Below are 14453 nucleotides of genomic sequence, written 5' to 3'. Positions count from 1 at the left end.
CTGCCCGGGTTCGATGGCGTCGACTGCGAGATCGACGTGGACGAGTGCGCCAGCGAGCCCTGCCGGAACGGAGCCGTCTGCCACGACATGGTGAACAGGTGGGCCGAGCAACGAGCTGAATGCGCTACAGCAGGGATAGGCTGTGTTAACTGGGGAGCTTATGCATCCGTTTTTCTGAAAAATAAATACTATTCACAACTACACTACTGTGACCTCAATATTCACAACTACACTACTGTGACCTCAATATTCACAACTACACTACTGTGACCTCAATATTCACAACTACACTACTGTGACCTCACTATTCACAACTACACTACTGTGACCTCAATATTCACAACTACACTACTGTGACCTCACACCTCACACCTCACTACTACACTACTATGACCTCACTACTACTAAAGTCAAACTTTGCAGAGATACTGTTCCTATATTGTGCTATGATTTTGACCAAGTTTAAACCTTTCAGCTGCATCATTCCAAAGAGATAATCATAATAATAACTGCTTTTTACAAGGCGTACCTTTTAATTTATGCTGTGTGCCATCTTCATTTAATCTTAACCAGTAACATAAAGGGTGATATTTACAAATCTGAAGTATTCTCACAAATGTTTCCTTTTTATTATAACTAACATTATTCAAATAGTACTTATGGAAGAGGAGTTACACTCTGTTTAATATGGGTATGCAAACCTTCGCAATGTTTGAGAAAACCCGACTGGGCTCCTATTAAGGTCACAACTCAATAATGCTGTAATCTGAAGACAAAAAGCTATTTTCATTTGATCATGAATGAGTTATCTCAAAGGGACTCTTTCAGGGTGTTTCATTTCTCACTTAAATGTATGTCTCATGTGCTTTTGGTTCCCAGTAGGGAAAAATGTGAGTCTGTGAAGTGTTTTGCTGTTTCTATTACAGACTTGGAAGATGTGGATCAATAGATGTCGATTTAAAAGACTGGAGTTTGGGTTTATAATTTATTGCCATTTTTGTTAGTGGAACGACAAAAGCCTGCATATCAGTAGGGACCGAAGACACAGCGGTCCCAGTACTGCTGTGAGAAATCCCCATGGGGGTTTCCTGTTCGGTTGTTGCTCATTGACATTTATTTCCTGCTCACTTGTGTCTCTTGCAGCTATGAATGTGACTGCAGTGATACAGGATTCCAGGGGGACTACTGTGAAGTGGACATTCCCGAGTGTGCCTCTGATCCCTGTCAGCATGGTGCCTCGTGTTTAGAGGGAGTCAACGAATACACTTGCCTGTGCTGGCCAGGTACCGAGCGACACGCTGCACATCAAACGTTCCTCTACCAACACAAGGCCTGAGCCCACTGTCCTTGTAAATCTGAGCCTGGAACACTTTAGCTGGTGATTTTCACTGAACTACAATTAAATTGTTAGTCAGAGGAACCATGAATGTTGGAGAACATTCCATGACAATAGTAGTTAATTAAATATTTTAGACCAGCTGACCTTGTCAATATGCTAGCTAGCATGTCTAAAAACAAAACAGCATAATGTAACAGCTCTAAATAATAAGAGTTATTCATTCAGTCTCTCAAAAGAGTTGAGATTCTCAAATTCTGTCAGAAAGAGAGATAAAAGAAAGCTACTTTTATGATATCCTTAATATGCTTCTCCAATGTAAGTGGGGTTCAAAGGTTCCTTTGGGTTCTAGGTAACGCGTCCAAACTTGGAAACTCCTCAAAGTTTGTTACTACGGAGACACATGTGGAACACTTCCTTTGTGTTCCTGTGTTCAGTGTGAATACAACATTCTCTGCTTTGTCTTCTCGAGGTTACGAAGGACCGAACTGCGAGATCGATATCGACGAGTGTGCCGAGCAGCCCTGTGAGAACAGCGGGGAGTGCTTTGAGCGTTCGGATCCGTCTCACTGGGAGCTCGACTGGGAGCTCAGCTTTGCGGATGCAGTGGGATACATCTGCCAGTGTCAGCCGGGGTTTGCAGGTCTGCAAAGCTAAAGAAAACAAATCAGCCGTATCATCAATTATGTCCTTTGATTCATCATCATTTCTTTGACATTACAGGCGAGAACTGCTCCGTCAACATTGACGAATGTGAGTCCGAACCCTGCCAGAATGGAGGCACTTGTGAGGATAAGATCAACGGCTACACCTGTACATGCTCTGGAGGATTTCTAGGTGAGTCTCGACCACAATCTCCTGTTCAATTAAAAAACATAAAATGTAGGCTTTGTATCCGTTTGTATGTTGTCTCAACATACTGTAAGTCAACACATAACATTTTCTAAACTAAACTGGACATTACACTAAAACAGGCCCAACAAATAGAAATGAAGCAATCAAAATAGCAATAGTGAGCCCGATGATGGCAAACTCAACACTTCTCAATACTAGTATGGATTGCGAATGAGCCGGGAATCAAAATTACAATCACAATTACCGGATGGCTCGATGTAATACCTGAGCTACAAACCATTTTATTATGCCTGGGCCAGATGGTCCGGACGTACATACAAGGAGATATCTCAGGAATGCCTTCAGCTAATTTCTTAAGATTTGGTACAAACATCCACCTGGACTCAAGGATGAACTGTTAGAGTTTGGAGGTCACAGGTCAAGGTCACGTTGACCTCAGGTTCGACACATTCTTGTGTTATATCTCCGTAACGCCTTGAGCAATTTTTGCTAATTATAGCATATCCTTTCTCTAACCAGAAAGTTCTAATCTAGATAAAATATCTCTTCTGCCAGCTAGTTCTGGTCAAGATGGGCAGCAAGTAAAGAAGTTTCAAGTACAGACGGGGAAAGATACCAACAAAACCAACAACAAACATACAGGAATCTACCTATTCTATGGAAAGAAAGGACACATAATAAATACACTACCTATTCTATGGAAAGAAAGCATGTATAATAAAAGCTCTACAAATATTACAGTGGTGACAAACAATGAGAAAGCAAAAGGCGCTCAACCCAGTTTGTGAGAGATTGCGCAATCTGAGGTGATGCACAGCTCGTCGCTGCCTCACCTCACCTCCTCTCGGTTTGAACAGGACATGCGCACATTCAGCGATTTCTATTCTAAAAATGATTGGTATCATACAGAAATGACATTCATAGCACAGATCAGTAGAGAAATATAAATATTTATTTAATTTCATCGTTAATTGTTTTTTACTGTTCATGATGGCAGGTGAGGCTCTGCCTCCCTGACCGCATGGCCCTGTACCACCATGTGTAACCTCAGAGTGGTCTCCCTGTAGGTGAGCTGTGTGAGGTGGACGTTGACGAGTGTGAGAGCCAGCCCTGCCAGAACGGCGGCTGGTGTGAGGATGGCAGGGCCTCCTACACTTGCCACTGTCCCGAGGCGGAGCCCGGCGAACTCCCCTGGGGAGGCGATCACTGCGACGTGAAACTCTACGGCTGTGTGGACCACGAATGCCAGAACGGAGCCACCTGCCACCCATGGCTGGAGGGCGGCGAACAGGGTCACACCTGCCTGTGCCCTCACGGCTTCTACGATGAGCAGTGCTCCACGAGGACGACCTTCTCCTTCTCCACTCCTGGATTCATTCACATCGAGGTTGTGCTCGAAGAAAGGACACGGAGGGAGGTCGAGCACCGCGTTCACCGCGGTATTGGGGTGCAGCTGCGCTTCCGGACCACTCTGCCCGACATGTTGCTCTTCTACAGAGGGGACGCGGACAACCACCTCATCTTGGAGATCGTGAACAGAGGTCTTCGCGCAAAAGCCTTGTCTGAGGAGTCTGAACTGGATGTTACATTCCCTGGTTTAGTTAGCGATGGAGACTGGCGGGACGCTCACGTGTTCGTAGATAAGGAAGGCCTGGTTCTGATTCTGAAAGGCCGTGGCTGCGACCGGGACGGATGCAGAGTTACAGATGGCGGTGCGGATGACCCACCCTTCCAGCCCTCAGAAGCGTTCACTCACATGTATGTAGGCGGAGCACCGGAGGAGCTTTTAGAGTTCTCTGCAAGCGGTGCAGGCTTCATCGGATGTATGGAAGACCTGATGATCGACTCTAATCCTATCCTACCGCAAACACTTCCAAAGGACCGAGGCCATGAGCTGGGATGCAGTAAGACGGATTGGTGTAAGCCGGACCCGTGCCATGGACACGGACGCTGTGTGGACCTGTGGACCAACTACCAGTGTGACTGCTACCGGCCCTTCCATAGCGAGAGGTGCTCTGAAGGTGAGCACTTCTACCACCAGCAGGTTCCTTTTCAAAAGCTTTTGACAAACCATTCATAACAGGTGTCATTTACCTCACGAAATGAAGCAAATCCACTGTGTTATAAGGAATTCAAAATATTACTTCAGTCAAAGTATTATGAGAGAAATGTTGTATTAAAAGACAGAGTGCGTACTATAGAGAGTGGACCTGGTTACTGTTATATTCTTTTATAATGTATTATTGTTTTTTACTAATGCAATAAAGCAGGAGCATTAATGTTGTAGCTAGTCAAGTTAGAGCAAATTATATTTAGTTATTATATTTCTTGGTAGTTTATTTCAGATCTTAAAGCCCATCCCAATATTTCCTCATACAATGGTCTTTTCTTACAAATATTCTACGTAAGCCCATAACGTTTTTAGGCAACAAGAGTACTTGGTTTAGGGAAAGACTGGGTTGAGTTAAAAGAACTTCAGAGGTGGCGTTGTGTAATGACGGAAGTTACATGACAAGTACATTTTGGGTGTGCAGATTATTTAATTGACAAAGTAAGCAGTGACTACAGCTGTTAAATAAAAAGTACAGTGTTTGCCCTTGAAATGTAGAAGCATAAAGTACCTCAAAATGTTGCTTAGGTACAGTGCTTGGCTAAATGTACTTAGTGATATTCCACCATTTCACAAACGCAATGAGCTTAATTATTTGTTTGAGTAACAGTTGACCTCCTCTTTGACAATTAAAGCCAAGATACAGGGTTAAGGAGGTACAACCTGTCGCCACTCTGATTGAGCTTCAGACTGGGTCTGGTTCCCCGTCAATCATAAAGGGCTGTTGTTTGTAGATGGGAAGCCAGTGAGGGATCTTGGCCAAGGAAAATGTACGTTTAATTCAACTTTCATTCTTTGTTATTTGACAGAAATCCCTTATGACTGAAACTTGACATGAACTGTTGCAAAGAATCTCTACTTTGATGATCGATTACTTTACATTGTTAGTTATTCGTATAACTTGACAGTGTGAATGTATGCACTTTGTTAGAGATGACAGCTCCTACTGGCTCATCACCTGATCCGAAAAACAGCACAAAATGCAGTTAGCTGCACCACGGTTTACTCAAGTGAAGAATTGATTTTCATAGGTCTGATACATTGCAGGGCCATGCCTGATACTGGAGTTATATTATTCATTATTATAGTCTTTTTTTTGGTGAGTAATCCAAACTTTCAAATCTCTACTGTCAGAGTTCCCGTCCTGGACATACAGCCACGAGGACACGGTGAGCTTCAGTGTCTACGATGTCGGCAGGAGCCACGAGAGCAACTTCAGCGTGTCCTTCTTCCTGACGTCGTTGAAGCCAGACGGGCTGCTGTTCCAGCTGAGGAGACCCACCGAGGAAGAGGGCGGAGAGGTCTACTTCTCCGTCTACCTGGGCATGGGGAGGGTTTTTGTCAGCTCTCTGCCTAACAGCGCCTCACTAACAGCACCCATATTTGTGACCACCGGCGAGAAGCAGCTTCTGCAGGTGGAGGTCCACCACAGACAGGTGATCTTTGAGCATGCGGGCCTTCGCTACGGGATCGGAGAGATCCCTGAAGTGACTGTCAACAGTGGGGATCAGGCTTACGTAGGGGGACTCCCAGAAGACTGGGACTCCAACGCGTGGGGGGGGCATTACAAAGGTTGCCTGCAGGACCTTCGCTTGGACTCGGTGCACCTAGACGTGGATGCCTGGAACAACTCGGACCAGGAGGGAGCGTATCTCCCAAGTGATGCTGAAAATGTGCAGCAGGCCTGCGTCAGCGATGATACTTGCAAGGTAGGAAATAGTTCTGTTCCTTACAAAGTACTAACAATAACTAGTGTGGGCCAGGGTCCTAGTTATTAGGACCCTGGGTGGGTCCTAGTTATTAGGACCCTGGGTCCTAGTTATTAGGACCCTGGGTCCTAGTTATTAGGACCCTGGCTTTACTTCCCTTCAGTTCTGCTTACTATTATGACGCAGAACAAAGTGATGAGGCAGCTGGTCTACATTATGTTCCCATATGTTTTGCCTTTCTTCTTCTTCTTTACGTTTATCTTTGAACCATCGCAAATCTGTTTCTATTCCTAATCCATGGAAGTAGAGAGGATGGATGGGTCAAACAATCACAGGACTTTCAACCCAGAGACCGCTGTTTAAGTTAAGACAAAAGTCAACGTTGACTAATTCTTATTCATACACGTATCTTAAATAACGTAACAAAAGCACTTACTTTAAGCAAAACAATGCTGTTTCCCTAAAGCGAACAAATCAATTTGTGTTGCCTGTATAACCAAGTAATTCTGAAGCAATTTTGTTTGGATTTGTTTCAATTTACAACGTTAACCCCATTTTTAAAACTGCTACTGTAATATGGGAGAAAATGTGTTTCCCTCAAAACTTGGCACATGATGCTGATTTGTTGCATGGCAACAGGGACGCCGGTGATTACTCTCACTTGGCCTCAAAGGATAAATGAAGTCTGAACCCAACTGGTGGCTAAATGGCTGTAAATCCTCCATCGCTGGCAGCTACATTCAAATAACATCTGAAACGGACTCAGTTGATTCAAATCAGAAGAGCTGGAGATACATAACAGCTGTGATGGATGATGCTACTGTAGTCAACTGGTAGCACCAGCTGATGTGAACTAATGCTAATATGCTAATGTGCCAAGTGCTCAAACTGACTTAACACTGTACTCCACCTCCTCCCAAATACAAGGTCCTCCACCACCGTGTCAACGCATAGGTTTTTAGGGACACAGAATGGACCTGTAAAAGTTGTGGATCCCTGTCATTACATGCGTTAGCTAACCGTTTGAAGCGTTTTCCGTTTCAACCCTGCTCTGAAGGTGATTCGCTGTCTGGGTTACATTAGATCTCAATGTTTGCCTCTTCAGATGAAGCCGTGTCTCAATGGAGGAGAATGCAGCGTCACGTTCAACGACTTCTTGTGTTCGTGTTCGCCGCAATACACCGGGAAGACCTGCGAGACACGTGTGTGGTGCATTAGTGATCCTTGTGTCCATGGCAGCCACTGTGTGGACCTGCCTGATGGATATGAATGTAAGAACACACCAATCACTTAATAACTGTGGCTCTAGTCAGATATTGGTCATATTCTTTCAGCAACCAGTATGTGTACAGTACATTCCATCCAACTCTTTGAAGTACTTTGCCTGATCTAATTCATTCAGGGAGATTTCTTATTTGTAATATACAAGCAGCATGCAAATACTAGTTTTTAGAAGTAATAATGTATAAGGAGTGCATTGGACATATTGTATGATTTAGGGCTGAATGTTTGATTTTCAAATGCTGACTTCCAAGGAATATACAGTATATTACTAACAACTGGGATTTGCCATTATACACTTAGTTACATTTTAAACACAGATCTGCAAATAATGAATAGTGAGATTGTTTATGATATTTCATTTTTACATACCCTTGTTTTAGATTAAGTGGTGGTTTCTCTCATCACTTCCTCTTAAAAGTACACTACCTCTAAGGATGCCAACCTTCTGGTTCTTCTTACCAGTTTCAGCTTCTGTAGTTCACCTCATCCCACACAGTCAGTCATAAACATAACTTGTATTTGATAAGCTAAATGTCACCAAGGGTTCCAAAAACATCTCTCCTCTTGACCTGAAAGTAAAAGAAAAAGAAAAAAGAAGGTGAATACTAAAACCGTGTTCTCCACATTGACCTTTAGGTGTGAGCAACGCCACGTTTGAGAACAACCCTGTGCACTACAGCGCTGGAGGCTCCCTGGCTGAGCCCGTCTCGAGCATATACATGGAGCTGCGGACCCGGTCAGAGAACGCCGTGCTCCTGAGGGCCTCCCGGGGCTCGGACCTGCTGATGGTGGCTCTGCTGGACTCGTCGGTCCGGGTGGAGATCCACATTGGCAACAGCGTTGAGGCGCTGGCCTTCACGGGAGTTCGCAGAGTGGCCGACGGGGGCTGGCACCGCGTAAACATCTCCATGGCCGGGAAGGAGCGCAAAGCCTCTCCCTGGGTCATCACCGTGGACGGAATCACGGACGCCAGCAGCGCGCCGCAGCGCACGGGAAGCCTCCGCTTCCTCAACGAGAAGGGGGCCACGTTGGCCATCGCAGAGAGCTTCACCGGCTGCTTTGGGGCGGTGAGGGTGGGCGGAGTCTACCTTCCTTTTGTGTACGACTATAAAGCCCCGCAGCCGTCTCAGTTCCACCCAGCTGGAAAGCCAAAGATCCATTTGGGTTGCACCAGTGCCCCGGTGTGTGACTCAGATCCTTGTGTCAACGGGGCCACTTGTGAGGACCTCTTTAACAAATTGGGCTGCGTCTGTGACTCGGGTTGGGAGGGAGAGCTGTGCGAGACGGACACCGATGACTGTGCGCCTCAGCCCTGCGTCCACGGGAGCTGTAAGGACTACTTGGCTGGTTTCGAGTGCCGCTGCCACCCCGGATACGCCGGCGAGCTCTGCGACGAGGACCTTGACGAGTGTGAGCGTCACGCCTGTGAACACGGAGGCACCTGTCACGACGGACCCAACATGTACACCTGTACGTGCCCCAAGGGCCACAGTGGCCCTCGCTGCCAGTAAGTACACTCAACAGGAAGTGGTGTAATAATAAGAATAACAACTTTATTTTTATAGCATCTTTAAAAACAGAGTTTAGAAAAGCTGGAAGCTCAACAAAGCAGGACAAGCTAAAGCCAGAGTTAAACCCTGATAAAACTGTACAACAGATGAAACGATTAAACCAATTGAAATGAGGAAATTGAACTAAGAAATAACATAAAATAAATACATTTATATATTTAGGATTGCTGGAGCCGATCTCATCTAACATTGAGTGAAGTTTATCTCAGAGCTCATGTAGAGACAGAGAACCATTCACACTCACACTCACAATACGGGCAGTCCAGTTAACCTGCAGCATGTCTTTGGACTGTGGGTGGAACCCGGAGAACCCAGAGGGAACCCACGCGAGGAGAACATGCAAACTCCACACAGAAGGAACCGCCCGGCATCGAATCCAGGCTCCTCTTGCTGTGAGGTGACAGTGCTAGCCACTGTACCACCATGCAGCCCATAATAAGATAATAACATAACTAATAAAATAAAGTATTAAAGCGACGACAGTCTCTATAAATGGGTTTTAAGCTGTGATTTAAGAGCGATTACTGATTCTGCGAGCCTCACCTCCTCAGCATTCAACATTTCCTCCCTATGTTTTGTGGCCAGACCCAGACGTGCTCTAAAAGTGACGAGTGAAATCTTAAAATCTAATCTAAAACTAGCAGCCGTGAAGAGAAGTCAGCGTTGTGGTGATATGATGTCGTGAGACCTGTATCTGTAGCTCGAGCATCATTGAAGCAAAGTTACTCACCTTCTCCTCCAGGTGGGACTACCCTCCGATACAGTGTGGTGAAGATGTCCAGTGTGACAACGATGGAGTCTGCGATGACGGGCTGTGGGGAGCCAACTGCACATGTATGCCTGGTTTTACAGGCAGCAGGTGAGCTCACCTTTCATAGATGTTACTCTTTGTTGTGTTCAGAAAACGTCGACATTTATAAACATACAGTGCCAAATGTATTATGGGGTATGAACGTAATACAATGAAAAGTGACTTTGTGTAACCAGTAACCAGGTCAACAGCTTCAGGGCCCACGTTGAGCTCATTAATATATAATATAATATATAAAGGTCAACATCAGTCTTCTTCCTTCACACTCCATCATTTACACTTTACCACTAAATGCTGTGTCAGCAGTCCTGCTAAAAGAAGCTGCCAGGAACATAACTGTCATCTATGTCTGAATACAAATAATAACCAGTCAGACTAGTGAAAAGAAAATAGCCCAAAATACACATTTAGGTGTTTATTTTACTACTTTGTCTGTTTACGTCTGTAGATTTCTCTTAAATTCACCAGATTAAATAAATAATAAAACCTCATTTGCATATTTCAACATAACATTTCTGAAAAGCAAAAATACAGTTATCAGCTGGTGAAGTTTCATGGTTATGTCTATTATTTACATGTTTACCCTATTCGCCTGTGGCGTGATCAAAATGTATGGAATATCATAATCCATCTCTTTAAAGGCCATAAATTTGAGAATACTGCCTTTTAAAGAGATGGATTATGATATTCCATACATTTAGAGTCTAAAGAAGTTTTCCATTGGCAGCTCTTACAGTTCCAGTTTCACTCCTCTCTATAATACAAAGGTTTCTACAGAGGGGTTTGTTCACATGGCATTCATAACCTGATTTATACAACATTTATTAATAAAACATGAAGAACATTTGTATTTTTTGGGCCGTTGACAGTATTTTCTGATTTATTGGGTGATTTGAAGATATATCCAGTAAAAACCTGAGACTTGAATATGTCAACCAAATGAAACCTAATATCCAATAATATAATCCAATATAAAGGTAACTTTGAATCAGCACACAATTAACAAGATAATGGCTCACTTTAAACATAAAATAATTGTCTTAATGAACGTAATCATTATTTATTTGTTTACCATATTCACCTGTAGTGCCTCCACTTTATTTACCCAAAGTATATAAAAAGAACAAAAACTTCTAGCTGGACATGTTGCTGTTCCATTTACCTCCATTAACATGTGTTTTTCATACGGATGACCTCTTGACCTCTTGACTTGATGAATATCTTTGTTGTGTGTTCTCTGTCTCAGGTGTGAGTCGGAGATCGATGAGTGCGAGTCGAACCCGTGTCGGAACGGCGGCTCCTGTTTGGACCGGTTCAACATGTTTGTGTGTGAATGTCCGCCCGGCTACAGCGGGCCGACCTGCGACACCAACGTATGTTTGTTACACCTTCTTCTTCTGTGGTTTTACACAACACACGGCGCCCCTCGGCCTTCAAGCTAACGCCAATATAAACACATCCCTTGTTCGAGGCCCTATAAAGGTCACTTGGTGGGAAGGTTGAAGGGGTCCAACACACACTGGACTTGCACCCAGGAGGCCGCTGTTTGAGTCCCGTGCAGAATCAAGACAATATTGATTTACTTAACATACTTTTCTTACATAACCTACATAATTAACTATCAGATGTTACGTAACAAATATGCTATTTTAACTCAAACCGTGGATCTTTTCCTAAAGTTTTGTTGCAGTTGAACCTAAAAACTAAATAAACCTACGTTGGAAAACAGACACATATAATAATAAACATAAGTTAAGACACCAACAAGTCCAAAGCCGACTCTAGAGTGTTGTACATGCAGGTCAAAGGATGTCCGTTTCTCACTTGTTGCTTAGCAACAACGAACATCCAAACGGAACAATTAACTCACGTATTTTCCACTGATTATGACATTATAAAACGCAGTTCATTTGCTTCTATGAATCTATGAATCTTTCCACATCCATGTGGCTTCTGTTCTCAGATATCTAAATATTATATTTGAGAACCCCTCTCTCTCTCCTCCACAGAAACAAGCCCACAAACAAGCGATCCCCTGGCTGGTGGTGGCCATCCCGCTGCTCTGCTTCTGCGTGCTGACCCTGATCATCGGCTTGACCTTCGTGGCGCTAACGGCGAGGAAGAAGCGGCAGTCGGAGGGCGCGTACAGCCCCAGCACCCAGGAGGTGGCCGGGGCGCGGCTGGAGATGGACAGCATGCTCAAAGTCCCGCCGGAGGAAAGACTCATCTGACCCCAGAGCGTGAGGGCGGAGCCGGGTGCCGCAGGCGGGTTTGCTCGGTTGGGACTCGCTGTGAAACACTGAAGGGCGTGTTGTGAGACACCGCCCCCTTGTGGAGGGGACCAGGTATTGATCCACCAGATGCGCTCTGTGTCACAACAGCCCCAAATCCTTGTACTGTATTCCTTCTACTGGCAGGCCGAAGTAGACTAGAGGACACGCACACACACACACACACACGCACATTCGCACACACACGTACACACGCGCACAAACTCACTCGCACACACACACGCACGCACGCGCGCGCACACACACACACACACACACACACACACACACACACACACACACACACACACACACACACACAGTCTTCTCCCCTGTGGTGCTACTGGTTTCATGAACACAAAGCACTGGGAGTCGATGCCGTTAGCAGCTTCCAGCCCAGCGGAGCCTCTATTGGCCACGAGACGCTGTGACCTTTGTGACAGATCAAAGGAAACCATTTATATGTCCAGTTGTACTTGTAGTGTGGGTCTTAGTGGTGACCACTGCGTGGTTCTCGTGTGAGCTCCGACCCCAAGCTCTTTTAATCATCATCACTTTGTAGCGTTCTTCTGCAGTGGATCCAATTGGAGAACCATCGCCACCAGCTGTTTAACCCCACGAAGCCCTGATATTCACGTAACCCAGCTCCGCTAAACGTACGTCATTTTATGACGACAACCACGCTTTCACGACGTACTGAAAGCTTTCCCATCCTATCAAACGGCCCTCAGGATGGAGGACGGCCCACGCAGTTCAGTTGGCGGGCAGCAGGACGAGGCTGCCGGCCCCGTCTGGTCCCCCTCACTGACTAAACATGGACATTCCTCTGAGGTCCTGGGCTACGGCACCGAGACTCTGTGGAGTTCTGTCGCAACAACTTGCCCAAAAGCTCCAGAAGGATGTACTTCAGCGGAATGAGAAGAAACCACAGCTGCTCGTCTTCGCTCAAAACCTCAACGTTCAAACACATCAACGGTCTGGAGCTCGCCAACGTGCTTCAATGGTCCCGATTCACGTGCTCGGGCCACTGGATACACGAGACTCTGAACTGAGAGTTTGTAAATGTACGTTTCCATTTAGTTATGCCCCCCATATTTACTTTTCTATTCAACACAGGGTGAGTAATTGATATGCAAAACGTTATTTTAACTGTAAAACTGAAGAGCGGGAAAAATGGGTACAAAAACACATTTTATTTAACATTTTAGGGGCGAAGGTTCCAGTTTACTCCACAACGAGGGGACTGTACAGTTTGTATATTTATATGTTTAATCTGCGTGTTAACTGTTAGCGCCTCACGTGCACAAAGGGGGTCTGCTCATGTCGGTCTTGTAAAACCCATTCACACGTTGATGAAGGTTCTCACGTAAACCACGTTTTTAGGGTACACGGTTGAAATATTGCACCGAAATAAGAAATAAAAAAGGAATAAAGAAGTACTAGAACATGAAACACTGTAATGTGATGTAATAGTTGTTTTTTTAAACAAACATGTCATTATTTAGTAAAGATTTAGATGTTTTTTTATGTACAAGATCCAGGATGTTCCCAACGTATTATAAACATGCAATAAATGTGTTCCGAGTCTTTCCCAGCATGCATTGGGCTCGAGGTTGCTTGTCACATACAGACGAACACATTCAAAGATCTGAGAAAGTTACCCAGCATGCATTTGTTTGGACTGTGAGAGGAAACTAAAACATGTTACACTCAGCCAGGTGGTCTCCAACTGGTCCAGGGTCCTGGTCTGACCTGGTTCATGGACCTCAATTGGCTTTGGTTTAATGCCTACCAGCAGAATGCTAGCCATAAGCTAACGGTACCCAGCTCCCCTCGTCCAAATGAGGTCACTTTGGGTTTAAAAATAAATAAAACCAAGATGGCAAAGGCCAAAATAACAAATTCAACATGGAAGCCGAGTGACTTCATGTCCTCTTTTATAATGCAGTCCAACTAACGGGGGACAAAGGGCATTAACAAACAGACAAAAGAAGAGCAGTGTTGTGGATTGCAATATTTGATTTTAATATTTCTTTTGTACATTCTGGTGTTGCTTATGAAAAGTCATCAAAAAATTCCTCCTGTGAGAACCACTACTGTAGCTCCATATTGATCATGTATTGTGTTGAGGGCTTTGGATATGAAGTGTGATGAATAGAGCACGTGGTTACAAGAATCTACACTTCCATATTAAATGTCCCGGGAATATGAAGAAGATATCTGCACCAACAGACAGGTGGACTTTGTCATCACTGGGAAAAGTAAAAGTAACATTGTAAACACAATATATACAAACAAGGACAATAGAGCTCCAATCAACTGACGCGGAAGATGAAATATTTGGATTTTAAGTGCAATAGACCAGTCTTAGAACAAAATAAGGACACACACACACACACACACACACACACACACACACACACACACACACACACACACACACACACACACACACACACACACACACACACACACACACACACACACACACACACACACACACACAC

The 14453-nt window shown here is 44.7% G+C and overlaps 1 protein-coding gene across 1 annotated transcript in view; it reads left to right on the top strand.

Annotated features, from left to right (window-relative positions):
• Window positions 1-11907, top strand: part of crb2a (crumbs cell polarity complex component 2a) — a 24503-nt gene extending 12596 nt beyond the window's left edge. Inside the window, exons 3-13 of the mRNA XM_034547195.1 lie at window positions 1-98; window positions 1144-1283; window positions 1809-1979; window positions 2060-2173; window positions 3259-4212; window positions 5436-6010; window positions 7116-7281; window positions 7931-8801; window positions 9608-9724; window positions 10923-11049; window positions 11686-11907. The exon at window positions 1-98 is cut by the window's left edge and continues 98 nt beyond it. Of these exons, the coding sequence (XP_034403086.1) occupies window positions 1-98; window positions 1144-1283; window positions 1809-1979; window positions 2060-2173; window positions 3259-4212; window positions 5436-6010; window positions 7116-7281; window positions 7931-8801; window positions 9608-9724; window positions 10923-11049; window positions 11686-11907 (3555 nt within the window). The remainder of the gene's footprint in view (window positions 99-1143; window positions 1284-1808; window positions 1980-2059; window positions 2174-3258; window positions 4213-5435; window positions 6011-7115; window positions 7282-7930; window positions 8802-9607; window positions 9725-10922; window positions 11050-11685) is intronic.
• Window positions 11908-14453: the final 2546 nt, after the last annotated feature.

This window comes from Cyclopterus lumpus, chromosome 12, assembly GCF_009769545.1.
Source record: "Cyclopterus lumpus isolate fCycLum1 chromosome 12, fCycLum1.pri, whole genome shotgun sequence".
Lineage (NCBI taxonomy): Eukaryota > Metazoa > Chordata > Actinopteri > Perciformes > Cyclopteridae > Cyclopterus > Cyclopterus lumpus.
Note: the sequence above shows the minus strand (reverse complement) of the source record. Positions and strands in the feature narration are given on the sequence as shown.